This window comes from Mastigoproctus giganteus, chromosome 13, assembly GCF_048544385.1.
Source record: "Mastigoproctus giganteus isolate SK-2022 chromosome 13, ASM4854438v1, whole genome shotgun sequence".
NCBI lineage: Eukaryota > Metazoa > Arthropoda > Arachnida > Uropygi > Thelyphonidae > Mastigoproctus > Mastigoproctus giganteus.
This window is the reverse complement of record NC_143587.1, coordinates 154,406,754-154,429,253: the sequence shown is the minus strand read 5'-3', so window position 1 is coordinate 154,429,253 and position 22,500 is coordinate 154,406,754. Positions and strand designations below refer to the sequence as shown.

At 38.2% G+C, this 22,500-nt stretch overlaps 1 protein-coding gene across 1 annotated transcript in view; it reads right to left on the bottom strand.

Moving 5' to 3' along the window:
* The window catches only part of CaMKI (Calcium/calmodulin-dependent protein kinase I), a 269,499-nt gene that overhangs the window by 20,243 nt on the left and 226,756 nt on the right, over positions 1 to 22,500 (bottom strand). Inside the window, exons 7-8 of the mRNA XM_090388015.1 lie at positions 15,056 to 15,168; positions 6,069 to 6,147 (exon numbers count right to left, since the gene is read on the bottom strand). Coding sequence (XP_090244141.1) covers positions 6,069 to 6,147; positions 15,056 to 15,168 — 192 coding nt within the window. The remainder of the gene's footprint in view (positions 1 to 6,068; positions 6,148 to 15,055; positions 15,169 to 22,500) is intronic.

Genomic DNA, 22,500 nt, shown 5'->3' with positions numbered 1-22,500 from the left:
TGATATACCATCATCAATATCATTTATAAATACAGAAAACAATAATGGACCCAACACTGAACCCTGAGGGACTCCACTGATAACATTAGTCCACGATGAGCAGTGTCCATTGATTACCACTCTGTCTTCTCCCCCTCAGCCACCCCTTTATCCATTGCAGCAATTTGCCTCCAATGCCACACTGCTCCAATTTGTGCAGCAGTCTTCCATGTGCAACAGTATCAAAAGCCTTTCTAAGATCCAAGTATATAATATCAAAGTTATTCCCTGCATCCAGTTCTTTTGTGACTGCATCATAGTATCCAATCAAATTGGTCAGGCAAGACTTCCCCTTAACAAAACCATGCTGTGTCTGAGCTATAACTGAAGTCTTGTCTAGAACCATAACAGCCCAGAGAAAAACCCTCATACCAAAACAGCACCTAGTTGTACTAAAGCCAGCCTCTAAAGAAACACACAAGACCAGTGAAGAAGTAAAACAAACAATAGCAGAAAAGCTGAAGGGTGACTTCAAGCAAAGATTAGATATATTTGGAAAACAAGAAACGTAGGGGTGTTAATTGAAACTGAAATTGCGGAGGACATAAAAGGTATAATCAGCAACCCCAAAGTTTCAACGCTGAGACTCCTAGCAGAGCCTCCTAGACAGAAAGGGCCAAGCATCATTGTATTTGATGTAGACAAAGAGACAACACCAGAAGAATTAACAGAGGAAATAAACTGCAAAAACTTGAAGCAGACACTCATGGAGGAAGAATCAGGGCAACACATTATGCCGAAACATAAAACTAAATCCAGAAACGGAAATGCCATAAATTGGATCATAGAGCTCTCAGCAGTGGCCTGGAAATCTTTGAGCCAACAATCAAGAATCTATATAAACTGGGACAGCCACCGTTTTCGTGAACACGTGGCTGTTCCCAAATTCTACAGGTGCTGCCGCTTTGGTCACACGACTCACACCTGTAAGCAAACACAGCCTACCTGTGGCCATTGCGCAGACACAGGACATGAATTTGAATTCTGCCCTAGGAAAGCAGAACCTGCAATTTGTGTAAATTGTAAAGAAATGAAGCTACCATTTGATCACTAACTATGGGATAATAAGTGTCCAATCTACATAAAGGCTAAGAGTGCACAACGAAACAGAACTGACTATGGGGAATAACAGGAATCACTATAATCAAACAAAGATTAAATTCGCACAGCACAATGCTCAGAGATCTAAGGCTGTTGCCACACAAATGGCTAAAAAAGCCACGGAAGAAAATTATGACATACTATGCTACAGGAGCCCTACACCTACAACAAAGAAGTAAAAGGCTACCTCCTACATTACAAGATCGTACAAGTACAAGTCGATGGAGACAACCCGTGGGCTGCCATCGCTGTCTAGAATCCTGACCTCACGGTAACCACGATCTCAGACCTATGTACAAACTGGGCCATATAGCCTCACTGTTAGAGGAATTTTATGTCACCTCTATATATGCCCATCCGGGAGAAGATATATTGCCCGTGACAAGATATTTGCAAAATATCTAACTACAAATGCAGAATGCCAAACTTATAGTAGGAATGGATGCCAACTGCAGATCTCCTGCTTGGCACAGTGAAAGACCAGACCATGGGGGTGCAAGAAATGGTCAGCACCTGGAGGATTACATCTCCAACAGTAATCTAGCAGTTCTGAACAGACCTAATCAACCGTCAACTTTCTCCAGCACACTATGGGAGGCAAATATAGATGTAACTCTGGCCACTCGGTCGATTGTTGGGCATCTCTCCCCCTGGGTGGTACAAGAATACTGGACTACCTCAGACCACAGAGTTCTAACCTTTGACCGCCCATTCCCTCGTAGCACAGTATCCACCTAGGTTCCTCTCGCCAAGATACGCCATCCAAAAAGCAGACTGGAACTTATTACAACAAACGTTGATGGGAAAAGCCAGGAATTTCGATCAAAATATCTCAATCCAGACCAACACCAACAAAAAGTAACGCAGCTTATAACTGAAACAGCAAACACGGCCATCAGGAAGAAGCCTGTTCCCAAAGCGGTCCACTGGTGGTCACCGGAACTCCAGGCAATAAGACAGCGAGTGAATAATGCCCGAAAAAGGGGGGGGGGCTGCTGTCGCACCCTGCCACCCCTCTTTCTCCTCTGGTGGGGTATGGGCATGCCCCACCATTTCAATAGGGGTCATCTTCCCTATAGACCCCTTACTTCCAATTTCCAACCCCCAGTCTTCCACCTCCCCTCCCATCTCTTTCTCCTTACAAAATCCCCACACGTACAAATTTAAAATACCAAAATTCATGCCCGACCTATTAGGAAATCATCACCTCCAGCACTTATCCCTTATAGCCCCTCTAAGCAGCGTATAATGTACCATCTGTGCCCAAAAGAAAAGAAGAATTTTTATTTTAATTATTTTTTTATTTTATTTTATTTATTTTTTTATTATTATTATTTTTTTTTATCATTATTTTATTTTATTTTTTTTAAGGTCCTAGCCACTGAAATCTCAGGAAAATAGGTGGTAGGACCTGCCAGAGCAAACTTTAAGGGAACACCTGGCTGGCCTCCACGTGGTGGAGTACGTAAACTACCGGTCCCATCTGTGGCCTGGCGGCTAACAAGCCAGAGGAACAAGGGGCACAACATATTACACAATACATGATCCACACACTTTTAAACCTCTGGCCTTGACAGCGTACTGTCCTCGATACAAAGAACATACGCAGAGATGGGGTAAATCCCTGGTGCTGTTAGACCCAAAAATACTCTGTACTCTGTCAGTGTAGTACCACACAGTTGACGTTACTCTGGGGTTACTGCTTCCCATATGCAGTACTTTACATTTGTCAATGTTAAACTTCAGTTGCCACCTCTCAGCCCATCTGCTCAACTTTTCTAGATCCTGTTGCAGCAGTGTACTGTCATTAGTGCCATTAACAACCCTGCCAACCTTTGTATTGTCTGCAAACTTGGACAATAAGCCTGATATACCATCATCAATATCATTAATAAATACAGAAAACAACAATGGACCCAGCACCGAACCCCGAGGGACTCCACTAATAACATTAGTCCACGAAGAGCAGCAGTGTCCGTTGATTATCACTCTCTGTCTTCTCCTACTTAACCATCCCTTTATCGATAGGGATTGGGACTTAATGGAATGCAACTGATCCTAGCAGTAAGAATTAGTCATGAAAATAGTGCATTAGGGCTGGGCTCCCCCCTCACCCAACAAATCCCCCCATGGGTTGCAGTGCATGGCTGCATTACATCAGCTTCCAATGATGTAAACTTGGAACCAAGGTATGGATGCTAAATCCCAGTGATACTAATCTGGAGACTAGCAGCAGCATCACTGGGAGTTTCCTCGCCACATAGGTGCCCACATTGATGGGAATCACCTGGGTGCAGTGCCTTTGAATCTGTGCTTATTAACCAAGAGCACAAATCCACCCCTAATTTCTGTCCTTTCTGTTTGTTGTTTGGTTTTTATGAGCATTATCAACTAAGGCCATATTGCTCCGGGATATGCGGTGGTCATTCCCTGACCTTTCCGCATCCTCTGTATTTGGTGATGATGGGCTCGAACCCCGGTCTAATCAAGAAGCGTGTGCTACGCACTGCTGCTCCTTCCCACCTGGCTACGGCAGGCGCCTTGTCCTTTCTGTACTCTTCATATTAAATATTGCATATTTTATGTCGGAGTGGCACTGTGTTTTCTATATAACGATAATGTTTGCCTTTGATGACTTAACCAGTACTTCAAATTCATTTACTATACTCCTAGTTGAGAGAAAGATTCCACAATTGTTTGCTGTTTTTTTCAGGCAGAGATATTTTCAATCTTTTCTATTAGGATTAGAGAGAAGGTGAATAGAAAAATTTTCCAGCAATCTGTCTAATTTCCTTCAGATTATGCTAGCATCTGGATCTTGGGTAACAGAAGCAGAGTGGATCCACAAACCTTTTTTAGTACATGTCAGCATCAGATAATGCGGTCATGTACTTTCAGTTTCTTATAATTTATGAGATTTGCAGTTGTTAGATTTTTCCAAAACTGTTCTTTGCAGTACATGCATTATTCTACCAAAGGTTAGCATGCATATTATGTTTGAGGTTTATAGCATAATTAGAACAGCAGCTACTAATATTTATTTTGTAATGTGTTCCAATGGCATCACTATATATTTTGGTGCTAGAGCTATACTTGATCCAATATGCATTAGAGAATTTCCATTTTTAGGCACCTTAGCATACAGGTATAATGTGTCTACTGTCTTTGCTATGTCTGCCTCTTTGGCTGTTCTGCCCATCTACAAAAAAAAAAAAAAAAAAAAAAAAAAAAAAACTTGACTCCCAGTGGACAGATTTTCACAAGGTTATATATTTGCGCCTTTAAAAAAAGACCTGTCATACAATTTCAAATTTCATTAAAATCAGACAAACAGAAATCTGGCAATTATAATTTCTTTCTTTTTCTACCATCTTCTTGTAATAATCAGTGCATGAATTTTCAGATTAGGGCTATTGTAGAGCTATCCCAAATTTTTTTAAAATTGAACAAATAGAAATTCAACAATTATTATTTCTTAGTCCATCTGTCCACATGTAATGACTTAACTCCCAGAGGATGAATTTTCGTGAAATTTTATTTTTGGGCCCTTTAAAAAGAATTGTCAAGCCATACCAAATTTTATTAAAATCGGACCAATAGAAATCTGGCAATTATTTTTTTCATGCATATTACACAGGCTATTCATATGCCATATATTACAGCTGAAGCAATAGATATTATGTTTATTGCCATGCACAGAAAGAATTATTCTCAGTTAAAGCATATAACTAGTTGCTTTTTTTGATCTTTTTTATAAATCATGAATTATTACTATTTGCTAACATGCCTGAAATATAATGCACTGCATATATTAACTAACTTGTTTTCAGTTGTTCACTGACAAGGTTCTTGCTGTCGAGATGAGTTTAAAAGAAGTGATGGTTTGGTCAGTTATGGCAATGGCAATAACAAAAAAAAAAAAAAAAATTTCACCTTTTTGATGTTATTTATTATATTTAACTTCACGTTATTTTTTTACTATTTCGATGAACAAAACTAATGCTTTTAATATCTTTGCAAAAGTATTCCAGAAATAGATATTGACGGTAAGATCACAATTTATAGCATTAAATCAATCTGAGTAAAATATCATTTTTAATTCATCAGGTTTTCATATAATAACATATTGTGATTTCTAATGTTAATATTCTTTTAATATTAATAAAGGAAAATTGATGGAAGAAAGTCAGGCTTTATTCAGCATCATTGGGGAGGAGTAGTTTTGTTTTCTAAGATCTACATTAAAGTAGATCCCAGGGAATGGTCAGATTTGTGGAATTCTTTGGTAAAATGAATTACTTTTTTTTTTTGGATTCGGTTGCCAGTTTGTTTAATCCTTTAGTACAAGATTTCTTCAGGTCCTTATCCTATTGTTAAAGACAGATGGGGCTCACATCTGGTGAGTATCGGCTTGGCAAACCCAGTGTCCTGAGCGGGATATCATCATTCTTTTCATTTTTGGCGATTCCTTTCTACTCACTCACTCTCTCTCTCACTCTCTCTCTCTCTCTCTCTCTCTCTCTCTCTCTCTCTCTCTCTCTCTCTCTCAGGATAACTCGGGATTTTTTTTTTTTTTTTTTTTGGCTGGTGCAGCATAAGCCTCAGGCTTCCTTGTACCATATGGCTAATAATAATAAAATAAATAAAGGAAAAAATGGAGGAATTGTTTTTTTTTTTAAATTTATCTATCTTAAATTTGGTTCTTGAATTCACAAATCAATTTTTGGCTGTTTATCTTCACATCCTGGGACAGGAAATATCTAGGCACATATCACATAGCATGCAATATCTTTGCATTTATAATGCAAATTTTATTCTACACAGAGTTACAGCTTATAAGTTTTCTCCATACTTCTCTATGATTTTAAAAACATTAAGGACAAATTAAAAATCACTACTTTTTCAAAAAAAGGTTTCTGTTAACTTACCATGGATGAGCTAATGCTTGCCTGCATGAGTATCTCTTTTCTACATCAACACATATTAGGTGACGAATAAAATCTTTAGCTGATTTTTAAAGAGAGAAAAAGAAAAGGAAAATAACTTTAGTTGACAAAGTTGCAATTTCTCTATGGTATAAAATCCATTTATAATAAAATATTATGCTTTTAATTGAAATGTATCCACTTTCAATTAGATAAATTAATATAAAAAACTTCTTGAATCGTCATACAATTTGACATCTTTTATATAATCATTATCATATCAAATCAAAGGTCACCTTGAAGTACTGATAAAATCTGATGCAAGAGAAGTTGGTTCTGTTTGCCAATCATGAACTGAACACTTTCATGAGTGGAAAACTGAAATCAGATCACAAAATTTCAAATTTAGTAAAATAAGCTGAAGTGGCGTTGTAATAAACAATTTATTAGCTTATAATATGACTAGTGGGTGCATGGTAACAAGCATGGAACTAACAATTTAGTTGGGTCACAATGTCATTAGCACGAAGTGGCTAATGACATCAACCACAAGTGCGGAGCACCTACCTCCTCATGGTGTGGGCTGGGTAGGCGATGCCTGGCGAAATAGGTGCACACTATTCCTCCTGCTGAGGTTCACAACCCTGTCTGGTTTGCTATTGTCTTATGCCGAAAATATCTAAAAAAGAGGAAGCCCAGCAGCCAACTGCTGCTGGCAACAATATGCCACTATGTCAGTCAATGTCATCCTCTGGAGGGCTGAGGATCCCCCTCAGTGCCAACAGTTCCTGTGTCTTGAACTTGTACAGAATGTTCTTGATCCTTTATGACTAAAATAGGACTTGGTTGTTGTGATGCACTTTTATGACACATAGGCTGCCAGGGCCATATTGTGTCTTTAAAATGGTTAGTACGAAATACTAACTTTATTGTAATAGGTGTTATATTTTATGATATATAGTTTAGGAAGGTAAACAGTTCTGTTTTATTAGGATCATCTATGAGAATCTGCATTAACGAAAATGATGACTGTACATTAGCAAATGATTTAAAAGTGTTTGAATGGATGTTTAGAAACTGGGGATAGTCCACTAATGACAAACAGGCAGTACATGTCGTGATGAGCATTGGGGAGCACTGCCATTCTTTAACAGATACAGATGAGTGAGGTGAGTATGCCCAATCCTTAGCCTTCCTAAAATTATTTCATCTCGCCTGTTTTTTTTGGAAGCTGGAGAGCCACAGCTTTGGTTATGGTTTTATTTGGTAGTGTTTGTTTCCTGGATAAGTTACAAGTAACCAGCAATTATAATATGCTTTATGGATAATGTGTTTGTAAGCTGTATATGGAACTTGAAAAGTCTGCAAAATAGTAGTTTGTGGTTGTTTGGCTGTAAGATCTGCTCTTTAATTGCAGACGATTGCAGAATGTCACACTTTGATTTGACTCATTACAAGGAACTAACTTGGAATGTATTTGTTTTATTATAGGGCGAGAGGGGTTGTTACTACTAATTATAGCAGTGAAAGCACTGAGTGAGTCGGTGTATATTAAAGCAGGTGTAATTAAAAGTTCAGTAATCCAATCAAGAGCTAAATTTATAGTGTAAAGCTCAGTAGTAAAGATACTGCATTCTATTTGTAATGAAACAGAAATGGTGAATGAAGGGAAGATTGCCACAGCACCTACTTGGGTCTCAGTTTTTGATCCATCTGTATAGATTTTACAGGTCTCTTGAGTTAGAAGAGCAAGTTTCATGTAACTTTGCGATATTGAAGGGGGGACAATGTGTTCTTCCTCCATTGTTGAAAATAGTCATTGTAAATTGCAGGAATATTTGTCTAAGATGGATTAGGAGGTGTCATGTCCTGAAATATATTGCTGAGTTCTTTATTCCATGTTTGAGTCAGTTCTTTAAGTCTAAGTGGAGCAGGTTGGTTTTCATTTGGTTTACTATTGTAAAATGACTCTCATTCAGTATTGTGCAGACATCTCCAACTAGGGTGAGAGAAAAGACTGTGGATTTTTGCGGCATACATCAAAAGCAATTTTTTTTTTTTTTTTGTAGTTGTTGGCGCATAGGCTTCTGTGGCCATAATGCACCTCCCAAGGTTTTTGCAGTACTTTGATCCAAGCCCGAGGGGGGGAATCGAATCTGCGACCTTTGGGTTGTCAGACAGGCACTTTTACCCACCCGGCTAGCCCGGTCAGCATCAAAAGTAATGTTTTCCTCAGAAGATGTAAGGGAGGTTGATAAGTGGGACCTGATGAGAGCTCGATAAAGATGGATAAAGGTATGTCGATCAGTGCCCCATGATATAGATGACACACACTGGAGGATATTCAATTTCTTCAAGCAGATGATCCGAATGTAGGTGGTCATGTGCTTGAAAGCTCAGTCCTCTTCCTATCTAGTACGAGGCCAAGAAAACGGACAGTGTGAGCAAGGGGTATCGGCATGTTATTAATCTTTAGCTCAGGATTGGAATGAAGTGACTGTAATTTGCAGAAGTGAGCAGTTGTGGATTTCTGCTCAGCAAGACGATATCCATAGTGTAAGGTCCTGGCTTCTATTCTGGCTAGAGCAATTTTGTGACTGGCAGGATATAGTGAGGTCATCAGCATACATATACACTAGTGTTCACAGAAAGTGCATCACCTAGGAATTTCACATTTCTAACCCTTTTTCGAAATGGTATGTTACATTAATGACTAGCATCACAAACAGAAATATAAACAGAGATATTTATTAATAGTTAAGGCAAAGCTAAGTAATATTTAACAGGTGCTCTCAAAATATTCCAAAATAAGCATTTGCAACCTTTATACAACAGTTTTGGTAAACACAACAATTATGGCTGAAATGTTATCAGAATTTGCTTCAGTTTATCATTTTAAATGGAAAACAAAATTAAAAGTTCACCAGGTGCAAACTAATATTTAGTTGAACCGCCTCTGGCCCTGATGACAGCAGTACACTGTCGAGGCATTGACAAGATCAATTTCTGAAGATAATCAACTGATAGTTTGTGGTTCCAAACACGAATTACGGCTTCCCAAAGTTCAAGAAGGGTCTTTGGTTTCTTTCTGGCAACTGCAGATTCCACACGATGCCAAAAGTTCTATATAGGATTCAGGTCGGGCTGTTTCCTGGCCAGCTAACAGTTGTAATGGACCGTTCTTCCAACCATTTTTTCACCTGTAACAAATGTAAACACATTGCCATCAAACCTCTAATGCAGAAAGGAAGCTAAAGTAACTGCAGAAGTGCCTACTTACACTTTTTGCCAGATGACAAGGAGCAGAGTCGTCCTGAAAGATGCAGTTAATTGGCAGATTGAAATGGTCTCTAATGGTTGGCAGCAATTTGCCTTCCAATATAGCCAACTATCCATTGGCATTTATGGAACCTTTTATACACTGCAGTTGACCTACTCCGCGATACGAAATGCACCCCCATATCATTTGGCTGGTAGGGAATTTCACTGTATGAATTTCTGGATGGTATTCTTCACCGCGTCTATGGCGAATCGTTTGTCTCCCATCAGAGCCATACAGGTTGAATTTCTTCTCATTGGAGAAAATAACTGACTTCCACTGCTTGGGGGTCCATTTGACATGCTCCTTACACCAAATTAATTGGGCCTTTTTCATTTTTTGTGTTAGGAGGAGCTTCTTCTTAGGACGATGGGCTACAAGTCCATTTTTGAAAAGGCATCTTCTGACTGTTACTGCACTTTCTACCACTCCTGTGTGTTCTTCACATTCTCTTTTCAGCTCAGACGAAGAAGCTATACAGTTTTTAAGGAATAAGAGCTTCAAAACGGGGCCTGGTTCTTTTTTTTTCTATCAGCAGAACCAGTATTCTTGAGTTTGGAAAGGAATCTACTCACTGTCGACTGATTACAAGACACTCTATAAGCAACATGATGGGAAGAACATCCTTCTTCGTGTAAAGCAACAATAGCATTCTTTCTTCGTGGTGTCAACTGCACGTAACTCGCCATTCTGACACAAGCAAGGAACGACTGCAACTCTTGAAGAGCTACAAGGAGCTTAAGGAGCATTAGCAACTAAGGCCATATTGCTCCGGGGATATGCGGTGATCATTCCCTGACCTTTCTGCATCCTCCGTATTTGTTGGGCAGGGCTCGAACTCTGGTCTAATCAAGAAGCGTGTGTTATGCACTGCTGCTCCTGGCCATCTGGCTAGGGAGGCGCCTGCTTATATAGCTGAAAGTAACAGCTGATGCAATATTATGTCATCACCTATGCATGTCAATCTTATCTGATACAATCTATAAGAAATAGCTTATGTTATTCGGACGACAATTACAACTTTAAGGGATGATGATGCACTTTCTTTGAGCACTAGTGTATATTTGAATGGTATTTGGAAGATCTCCCAATATGTTATTGATCCAAATCTAGAATAGGAAAGCACTCAGTACTGAATCCTACGGGATGCCATCTCCTTGAATGTGAGATGCTGATAGCATGTTTCGATATCGGACTTGAAAGGTGCATAATCTTAAAAAGTTCTGAATTATTTGAGGAAGATGGCCTTTCAGCCCCAACTGATGCATATTTTAATAATGCTATGATGCCAAATGGTATCGAATTTTTTCTGAATATCTAGATTGATCATCACTAGATGCTGTCTCACGATGAAGGCATTGAGTATGTTGGATTCAATTTTTATAAGTAATTCTAGGGTAGACCTGTTTTTGCAGAGCCATATTGGTGATCAGAAAGAAGATTTTGGGAATCTAGAATCCAGGTGTCTCTTATGCAACATTCATTCAGAGATTTTGCCCAAACAACTTGTCACTGATATCGGTCTGTAATTCTGAACTAGGGAAGTATCTTTGCCTGGTTTTGGTATTGTGCAAGTATAGGAATGATGCTAAGACAGTGCATATTTATTTTCTGAAAAGATACGGTTATAGAAGAATAATAATATGCCTAGATCAGCTTCACATAGTTGCTTCAGCATACTGTAGTGAATGCAGTCAGGTCTGGCTGTAGTATTTGGAGATTTACTCAAGGATTCATAGCTCAACTAGAGTAAAAGGCTGGTTATAAGGAAGTGAGAGAGCCTAGTTTGAAAATTAAATTTTTGATGTTCTCATTATTTTTAATGAATTGAAAGGAGGTCACAAAAGAGGATGAGGGAGAAAATATTATAAAATTACTCGGCTAAACAATTTGAAATATCAGTAGGGAAGGATAGGTCCTGCCATTTCATTGCACTATTGGAGATTGAAGCAGTAGAAATTTCCCATTGAGAGCTTGAATTTTTTTCCAGATAACTGAAGTGTTAAGGCAAATTTAATCCAGGAGTTACATTTTGCTTTTTTCCCTAATTTGTCTGGCTTTGGCTCTGAGTTTTTTGTAAACAATTAGGTTGGCAGTAATTGGGAATTTGTGAAAGTGGTTCCAAGCATGGTTTTTCTGCTACTTTCGTTTTGGAACAAAGCGAACACTTTGGCCACTGCTTCCATACGTACCAAAATTACAGATTGGATGGTCCATGAAGCTTGGACCACCTCAGACCATAAGGCTATAACTTTTACTTTGAAGAGACAAATAGACGGCAAGATACAGCCACCCCAAGATATAACCAGATACAACTTAAAGAAAGCCAACTGGAAGACCTTCACAGATGAAATCCAAAACCAAATAGAACAGCAGCAGACTCAGATCCATAACAACTATAGCCCAGATGAACACAAACTAAATGTCACAATTATGCTTCAAAAAGCATCCAATCTAGCAATACCCAAAAGAAAATCAAAGAAAAATGCTGGTGGTGCCCTGAACTTGATATACTTCGGCAAAGGGTGCACCAGGTCAGAAAACACTTTCAGAGAGCAAGGGCAACTTGGCCCCAGAATGAGGTTGATGCTCTGATTCCTACAGGAACCTCAGAAATTCATATACTGCTCCAATAAGGACAAAAAAGTTGGCGGGCCTTGGTGGGGATGTCCGGTAATGTCAACCCTTGGGGTGTGGTCTACACAATTGTCACCAACAAACTGCCAAGAGGTGACGTGGTGAACTCTACAATTAAGACGGATGGAACCCCAACTCACACCTGGGCGGACCCCGTAAATAACATATTAGATCATTTATTCCAGTCTGAGAACCAGGAGTTAACCTGGACCCAGAGTGACATAATGGCCAGCAACATAAATTATAGAAATATGTCAATAGAACCACCCTTCATCATGGATGAACTTCAAGCAACACTCTTAAAAACCAAAAACAATAAGTTCCCTGAACCTGACTTAACTGAAATAGAAACCATTAAAAAGTTAGCAGAAATTTCTTCGGATACTCTACTGAATTTATTTAATCATTGCTTGGCTGAGGATTTATTCCCAAAAGCATGGAAACTTGCTATAATTAGATTAATCTTAAAGAATCTGGGAAAAAAATCCTACTGAACCTAAATCATACAGACATAATTTATTGCCTGTTCTAGGAAAAATAATGGAATGCCTACTATAGACTTAATTTATATTATACTGAAGCCAACCTAAATTATGAACACCAATTTGGTTTCAAGCAAGGATCCTCAACTGAGGATCCTTGCTTGAAACCAAAAGAGATCAAAAGTACATGCTGGCAATATCTATTGACTTCGCTGGTGCTTTTGACACCCTCTGGTGGCCAAGTAACTTCAGAAGACTCCGCCAGACAAATATACCACAAAATCTATATCGTGTAACAGTGTATACACTGCTACACGATATAGATTACAGTGTATACACAGTTCCAAGAAATAAAACACCCAGTTACAAAAGGTTGCCAACAGGGTTCAGTACTAGGTCCATTCTTTTGGACCTCTGTGCTTGATGAATTCCTGACAAAAGATTTAGGCCCTACAGACAGGGTCACTTTTGCTGATGACCTTGTTTTATTGGTAAAAAGTAACACCAGAAGGGTGGTGGAAGAAAGAGCAAATGTGGCACTCAAACAACTGCAGGAATGGACGCTAACCCGCATGCTCCATATTTCAGCAGAAAAAACTATATGTATTCTACTGAAGGGAAATTTAAATATAAGACTACCACCAGTGATAAAAACAGGTGATACCTCAATTCACACATGGTCCAAGAATTGAAATACTTAGCATAATTCTAGACTCCAAATTAACATTCTATCCACACCTGTCATACTTGGCCAAAAAAAAGTCCAAAACTATGCCGGAATGATTGCCAGAATCAACCGAACCAATTGGAGTATCAAGCGCAGAACCCTGGCACTCATTTACACAGCAGTGTTTTTACCTGTAATCTCATATGGTGCTGGTGTATGGTTCCATCGCACAGCCATAGTTAGAAACAGAGCAAAATTAGCATTCAAAGAACAATCATATTAACATCAAGGAAGAGAAACAACAAATTGCCACACGACTACTGTACATCAGATATGGCAAACTGAATGGGAACAAGAGACCAAAGATGCTACTACCAAAACGTTTTTTTACACAGGTGGCTATGATTAGCCCAAAACCACCTAAATGGTATGCTACAGGACTTTATACCACATTTCTATTGACAGGTCATGGATCCCTTAAAGCTAAGTTGTACTCTTTGGGACTGGCCGATGACCCCCAGTGTACCTGTGGTGAAAGTGAGGATTGGGCACATGTTCTATATGACTGTGTAATCTATGAAAATCAACGTATACAGTTAATCACAGAAATTGTACCCCTTCCTAGGGGACAAGAATACCAATTCATCATGGAAGAAGTCTTTTACAAGGCCTGTCTACTGCATGCTCACAAGTATGCTGGAAACATTTTTGAAATCTGCTGAAACTTGCAGACAGGCTCTTCAACCAGTCCCTGTACCAAATCAATAGACCAAATATATAACCAGCCCATTTTCCTCCCCATTTCCAGTGAATGACAAAATCTGCACATGACTGAACGTACCTGAACTGACTCAGAAATTACCAGACTTTACCAGATTTGACACCCTGCCTTTGGGGACTGCTTTGGTTCATTGCCAGGAGACCACAGAGGTAGGAAAATAATCGATTGTGACTGATGGGAATAAAGGCAGGCTGGTACTGCCCTCATCATAGCATATATCCAACCAAAACAAACTGAGTTCCCAAACATTTGTCAAATGCACTTGGAAGAACACTGGCATCACTTTACCTAAACAGTTTTGGACATGTATTACAAAATTACCCAAGGGCACTGTTAAATTGAATAGTCATGGCATTTACCTTCTCAACTAGTCACCCGCAAACTAGGCACTAGGAATGGTGTCTTTAAAAATCTCCAAACAGTTCTCACAATTTGACTTCAAACAGAGGTTTATGTTTACAAAATCCACTAGCACATTCATTCTGACTAAAATTAATTAATTGAGTTAAGTTATAATTCTCAGTAAATTCCAGTTTCCCCCAATTCCACCATGCCAAATGTCAAAGGGCACTGGTTGCACAGGAAATGGTTTTATACTAGACATTCCATAAACTTTCTCACATTAGGCAATTCTTGTATATATGGGAAAAAGGAAACTTCCAGGTGAGCAAGAAACACTATTTGTTTTGAAAATTATCACCCATTCCTTTGCAATCCTCAGTCCATTGTATACCCTTCATTCAAAATTGAAATGGGCTAATGTTGCCATATGTCCCTTCATGTGGCATTCATTATAGCAAATGTGACCCTAACTTTAAGTGATCGGTCATTTGGCTAATTTCTCCTAATTTTTTTATTTGGCAAGCCTATGATTCTACAGTTATCCTTAATCTTTTGAAATTACTGAATTTAAAGCATCTGACATCTACACCTGTTAATAATAAATTAGTTTAAATAAACTAGCAAGGCACGACTAGTTATCTTTTTTTTCAGCATTATATATATATATATATATATATGGATATTTTTGTTTTGTGAAGCAATAAATTTAGTGTTATACACAACAGAACAAATTATGATTAAAAAAAAAAAAGGCTCAAATACCTGATTCCGAAATATCATCCCAGTATGGTGAGTCAAACTCAAATTCTCCTTTTAGGATCTGTGCAAACAGATTTGCATCATTTTCATCATAAAAAGGAGGGTAGCCACACAGTCTGTTTAGAAAAAAAGAAAAAAAAAAAGTAAATAAATAAACAAACACATATACACAAATCAAGACTCCAATGTGCAAATAGTAATGATTCTCATTTCTGCATTTTAAGTGAACTGCTTCATAATTTCTTTTTATAAACAATTAATCATATACGTAAGGGTTTTTAAGCATATGCAGTTCCATCATCAACTAAGTAAACAGATCGACCATTGTTCAGCTATGCTATTATACAGTTTAACAATGGTCTGACCACTCTCTTGTTTTTCATTGTTAGTTAACAGGGAGTGAAAATTTTTAGTACATCAGCATCTAGACCAATAGGACAATATTTCTTTTGTAAAATCTGACACATTTAAAAAAAAAAAATAACACCAAAAACAAGTACTGCAATCCAGTACTTGTTTTTGCATTTCTCTAAGAATTCAAGCAAAAAAAAAAAAATTTGCTTTTTTTTGGTAGTTGTGGGCGCATCAGCTTCTGTGGCCATAATGCACCTCCCAAGGTTTTTGCAGTACTTTGATCCAAGCCCGAGGCGGGATTCGAACCCACGACCTTTGGGTTTCCAAGCAGGCACTTTACCCACCCGGCTAGCCCAGTCGGCAATGGTATTGCTTATTCACTAAACTACCTACCTTTTGTGCAACTTACTCTTGCACATTACAGCTACGTTGCTGATCATATAGTACTTGAATGAGCTGGTGACCAGTTTGACATAACCTCAGAACAGCTGAGAGTAAAAGCAACAGTAAATGCCCAGTGTGCATTACAGCTGGAAAACTGTCTGCTTCATTAAACTGACAGTTAATATCGTCCATAAACAGTGACTTAACTAATGAATACAAAGCCAACCGGTTAGCCGGGTAGGTAAAGTGCCTGCCTGGCAACCCAAAGGTCGCGGGTTCAATTCCCGCCTCGGGCTAGATATCACGATGGTGCCGAACCAAACCTGGTTGGTTGGATATCCCGGCCACGATACACGAAGGAAGCAAGAAAAAACTGGTTCCTCCGTGTATTGATCACATCATACGAAATAAATAAATAAATGAATACAAATAATAGTTTAACTCCACCCAGCTAAGGATTCCATTATAACTACAGTAAGGCAAAAAACAACAGGTATGTGAAGGTCATTCACCAGGCCTGCATGATCCATACTCAACAATTATGGAGTGAGTGAGTGAGGGCAGCCTAGTGCATGACTTTGGGCTACCTATTATTTTTCTCCTTTCTAGAGTCATACAGCTTGTCAGTTGCATGATAAGTTATAATGGTGGTCAAATTTAGTCTTCTGATGGTAAAATAGTGGGGAAACTTAGACTACTGAGATAAAAACCTGAAATCATTAGCTACTGCCCAGGAATTGAGGTGGTCAATGGCTTAGTGCAACTTTCATTCAATGGCCCTCATACTGCATGCCTGCATAAAATGCTGAAGTGAATAAAAAAAAAAGGCAGTGCTTATGGTTGAAGGAAGATATTCAGTAATAGAATTAACTTTGAGAGCAAAAAAAAAGCATAATAACTAATCCTGGGGAACTCTTTTCTTTTGATAAAGTGGCTCAGAAAGAACTGATCCTACTAAGACCTGGAATGGCTGGTTTGAGAAAGTTTTTAACAAAAATGGCACGGTGTCTCTTATGACCAAAGTTATGTCTCAAATTCCAAATCACCAAACCTTCACCTTCAGCCAGCAGGTGGTTCACTGTTGGAAGAGGTTTCCATCTGTTGTTGGATCTGTTTTTTGATGAAATACTGACCATGAGATCTACACAGGATCGGTTTTCCAGAAATCTATAATGATTTTCGCTCTCATTAAGGAGTGGGATTCCAGACACCACTTAAGCCTGTTGTGGATCATTTTCTCTTAAGTTTTGCCAAGACAGCCAGTATAAGAAATCAGTTTTTAATTATATGGATGTGTTTTATCCTTTCTCCAGAAAAGGATAAAACACATCCTTATTTGGGAAAATCTAGCACAAGTGAGTGGCACCAAGTGATAAAATAGTAATTTTTGATAATCAGAGTGGGGGTGGGGAGTAAAGAATGGTATTGGTATTTAAATTTTGGAACATGATACAGGATATCCTATCAGAACCAGCACCGATAGTTTAACTATTTAAAGATTTCTGCAATTTGGACATAGTAAATGTTTTGCTCATAAGGCAGCAAGTGATGTGTTAAAGTTCACATATTTCTCCTTACTATTTCATTAATTTGTGCAAAGGCTTTTACTTTTTTTTTTCTTTTCTTAAAAAAAGCTTCATATGGTTTTGCAAAGGCATTTACTATTTCTATGGAGGACAATATTAGTCATTGAGTTTTTTAATTATTATTATTAGTCATTTGGTGCAAGGAAGCCTGAAGCTTTTGCTGCAGCCAAAAAAAAAAAAATTCTGAATTACCCTGAGAGAGAGAGAGAGAGAGAGAGAGAGAGACAGAAGTAGAAGGGGAATCACCAAGAAAGAGGAGAATGATGATATCTAGCTAAGGATCCAAGCCCATAATTGTTTACCAAATCACAGATGGGTATAAATATCTTTGGCAATAGCAAATGCAAATATGCTGAGTCCAACAGTCCTTTCTTCTTAGAGGCAGGTTTTAACTCTTATAGTTGATAGGGTTATCAGTTTGCAGAATAGACTTCATTCTTTATTCTGCCAGTAGTTAGCCTGTTTTCAGTGAACCCGCATGTGAGTGGTATGGCAACGTTGAATGCCACTATTATCTGTTGCATTGTGTTTTATTTACATTATCAATAGGCTAATGCTATATGCTTTTTATATAAGAAAAATTTGAGTGGCATATTTGTTCTGGTTAACTTCTGTGCATTTCCATTTTGTTCAAATACCAGCTTTGGATGGTGTGTGTGTGATGGTGTTTGGCATATAAGCTGCTGGGACTACAGTGCAAACAAAGTTCATATGTAATCACTTCATTTTTATTACCAAGATCTTTTAGAATTTATGATCTAGTCCATTTTTTTTTTTAGAAAAGAGAAAAATTCATTGATGTTTGCTGTTGTTGTTGTTATTGGGATTTGATGGCGCATAAGCTGCTATGGCTATAACGCACCTATCCATTTATAATATAAGGAAATGAGAAATTTTTGTAAAATCGGAAATGATTAGAAAGTCCAGTTTACTTGAGGTAGTTGAAAAATTCGGATATATTTGTCTTGTCACCAATGAGATTCTCTAAATTTATTGGTTTATCAAGATTTACCAGTGATAGCAGGGTTGAAGTTCTGTCATGTCTATAGTAGGAGGAGTCGATGAGAATGTGTTTAACAGTCAGATTTATATAACAATGTGAACATTGTGGTGGATCATCTGATGAGAGTAAATAAAGGTGAGTCAAATGAGTGTGACCTATTCTTGCCCTCGAAAAGGCTACGTCTTCTCGTCTTGATGTACGGACACTGGAGTGCCAAATTTTCGGATGCTGTTTAAACTGTAAGAGTTTATTATTAGTTTGAGAGTGCCAGATTGTTGTCCATTCTGATACATTGAACAGGGATATTCGTTAAATCTAAGGTGGTTGGATTTTTTGCAGCTTTGTCGGCAAATTCATTACCCAAAATACCAGAATGTGTCGGACTCCAACAGAAGGTGACTAGTTGGTGGTGTTTTTCAATTTGTAGTAACAAGTTTCTAATTTCATCATGCCAGATTGAGCTGAGGAAATCAGTGCAAATGACAGATTTTAAAGAACAGTCATAACGGAGAGTTTCTAAAGCTAATTTAATTGCATATAATTTGGCTGAGAAGGTACTGAATTCAAATGGAAGAGCTGCTGAAATTGGAAACACTGCAGCTGCTCCAACATTTGAATTAGATTTAGAGCCATCTGTGTATATTGGAGAAAAAACAATATATCTTTGATTGTGAAAGGGATGAAGTTGTCTGACATTTGAAGCTTGCAAAATATTCTTTCCCCATTGACAGAGGTAAGTGTCACAGTTTGGTATAGGGGGAGGAACCCATGGTGGTTGAGTACAAGTTTCTACCTGTTGTACGGAATGGATGGAAGCATTCCAAACCTGCATCAGTTCAAGAAGGCGAAGACCAGCTGGTTTTACTATGCTAGGTTTATTTCTGTGGAGGTTTTCTAATGGTGGATTGAAAAGGTATGACTAAATGGGATGCGAGACAACTTTGTATCTTAACAGCATACTTTAGCATAAATATATGTACAAAAATACATACGTAAAGATACTGGGGGCCCTTGAGCATCAATGTAAAGGCTATGTCCTGGTGATGTTCTGAATGCACCAAGTGCACTCCTCAATGCACTGTTTAACTGGATCAAGCCAGCATAATACACTCATTCTGGCAGAATCACAGATGGGGGCTCCGTAATCAGGATGGGATCTGATTAATGCCCCGTATAATTGAAAAAGGGATGTACAATCTGCACCCCATTGTCAGGGCAGATAGTGCTCTAATTATGCTTATCTTTTTTAGACAGGCAGTACATACTTTTTTAATACGCTCTAATAAATTTAGATTGTTGTCCATAACTAATCCTAGAAATCTGATGTTATTAATGACTGGAATGAAGATATTAGGGATATGAAGTTCAGGATCGGGATGAAACTTGTGTTGTCTACAAACACGGATAGCAACTGTTTTCTGCTGCATAAGTCTATAGCTATTGATGCTGGCCCAATGCTGTATTTTATTTAGTGATATCTGAAGCTGTCGTTCAATATATCTCATGTTTTGGAAATGACAGGAGATGGAAAGGTCATTTGCATAAAGGTAAGTCTCAACTGTATTTGGAAGTTTAGTGATAGAATCTATTCTAAGAGTGAAAAGAGTGGCACTCAGTACTGATCATGTGGAATTCCTTCTTGAATGAAAATTTCAGCAAGGGCATGTTGGTATTGAACTTGGAACGATCTAGTATGTAGAAAATTCTTCACAAATATAGGAAGGTTGTCACGCATACCAAGACAGTAAAGATCTTTCAGTATACCATGCCACCAGGTGGTATCAAAAGCCTTTTCTATATCTATTGAAACCATTACTAGATGTTCATGATTAACAAAGGCATTACAAATGGCAAATTCAGCCTTAACCATAAGATCCAAGCATGACCTGTTTTGACGAAAGTCATACTGACTATGGCTCATTAACTGTTCGGATTCAATGATCCAGACAAGTCTGCTGTGGACAATTTTTTCTAGGATCTTGCTGAGGCAGCGTGAGAGGATATTAGTCTATAACTATGGGGATTCGTTGGATCTTTTCCAGGCTTTAGGAAAGCCAACACAGTAAAATGATGCCAAGAAGCTGGATAAACATTTTCCAGAAAAAATTGGTTGTAAAAGACCAGGAGGGAGGAGGAGGAGGTGCAAAGCTCTGTCACCACCATTTTGAGCTGTTTCAATGGCATGCAAGAGTTCATATAACAATCCTCTGAAATACTCTGAACTCTTTCAATGGCATGCAAGAGTTCAGAGTATTGCAGAGGATTGTTATATGGCAGGAGGGCAGTTTGAAAGTTAATAGAAAGCTGTTCTGCAGTGTTTTTAATTCTTTGGAATGATGGAATATAAGCTGAATGCGTTGAGACTTCGGTCTCAATGTGAACATTGTGGAACAGTGTGAACAAAAAAAAGTGTTGCACAACGCATTTGCAATATCTAAAAGGACTAGATAGATCTCCCCCATCGAAGGAAAGGACTGGAGAAGGTACGGTAGGAAACTTACCAGAAAGCTGTCTAATTTTTTTTCCATATTATTTTGGTGTCAGTGTTTTTGTTAATACTTGATGCAAAATGGGTCCAAGATTCTTTCTTGGTTTGCCTGTTACTTCTTATAAATTATCAGATTGGCTGTGGTTGGATATTGCCTAAACAAATTCCAGGCTTTATTTTTTGCTTTTGTGCATTCCTTGTTTCACTAATAATTATAATGCTTTCGCCCAAAAGGGATTTGATAGTGGTATTGTGTCTTTAGTCACTTTTAAGAGATGTGACGTGATGTAAGCTGTAACATCATCAATAGGCTGGAGATGGATTTTTTCCTCATCGAAAGATATTGATTGACTGGGATTTTGCCCAGTTTGCATGGGCAAATTTCCATTTTCTGCATGCTATTAATGCAGAAAATCTTAGGATCTGTTTTGGAGCAAACAGACCTTAGGATCTGTTTGCTCCATTTCGTCCTGGAAGGGAGAGCTTTTCCCCTCCAGGTTGCTGGCCCCGCCACGTGGAGGCAGGGGCAGTACCACCTTTGTGACACAAGCGGTAGTGGGTTAGTAATAAAAGAGAAGAAAGAAAGAAGGTTACTTTTCCTTCTGATCTAGTAAAGTGCTTTCTTTACTGAATGAATTGAGCATTAATGTAAAGCTGAAAATAAGAAAATGATTTTATTTCACCAAGAAAGAGTGCTAATTTACTGGCAGAGACACTTCATCACAAAATCGCTTGGCACCTGGGGCCGAGATAACTCGGGATAGCCCAAATGGGTTAATTGCACGTGTGTATTTTTTATTAAAAATTGATAAAAAACAAAAAAAAAAAAAAAAAACACTATACAATCAAGTATTCGCATGATGCATACTTTTAATCAGTAAACTAAAAAAAGTCGATTCGTTATGGCACATTTTCAGGAAAAAATGTTCTGGGAAGGGATTAAAGTCCCATAATATACAGAAAGGTGGAGGTATCTATATGAAGAGGCCTTCAAGATCTTTTGAAGAGTAAATATGGTTTGGCGGTAGGTGGATTGAGAAAAGTGTTATTGCCATATGGAGAGTTATACAAACAACAACAGCTTCTATTTCCGTTTGAAGTGGTATATGTTTAGTTGGGATCTTTGAATTTACTAGTATTACCACACCACTACCATAGGCAGCATTAGCTGTATTTCAATCTCTTCGATAAAGGCAATAGCTTTATCGAAGGAGAAGTTTGCAAGGTTGGGTACATTTCCTGAAGACAAGGGGCAACTGGCGAATAATGATTAATTAGATCTTGGATATTGTCTGTACAACAACAAAAGCCTCTGCAGTTCCATTGTAAAATACAAGGCATTATTTGTGTTTAGTTGATGGAGTTGATTCTAACTGTTTTTTGAAGGTGACTGGTTTATGACATTCCAATTTTTGTTTGTCTTTTTTTTTAGGAAAACTGACCAACCAGTGTCCATTTCTTCTTTTTTGGCGTGGATTTCTAAAATACGATCTTCCTGTATAGATATGCTGTGTCCATGGTTGTGTCCTGAATATTTTTCACAGCATTTGAGTTTGTAATGCGAGATGTGGTAGCAATCACTGGAGGAGGTGGTGCCACTGGTATTGTCAAAGGAGTATTATTTGCTTAGTCT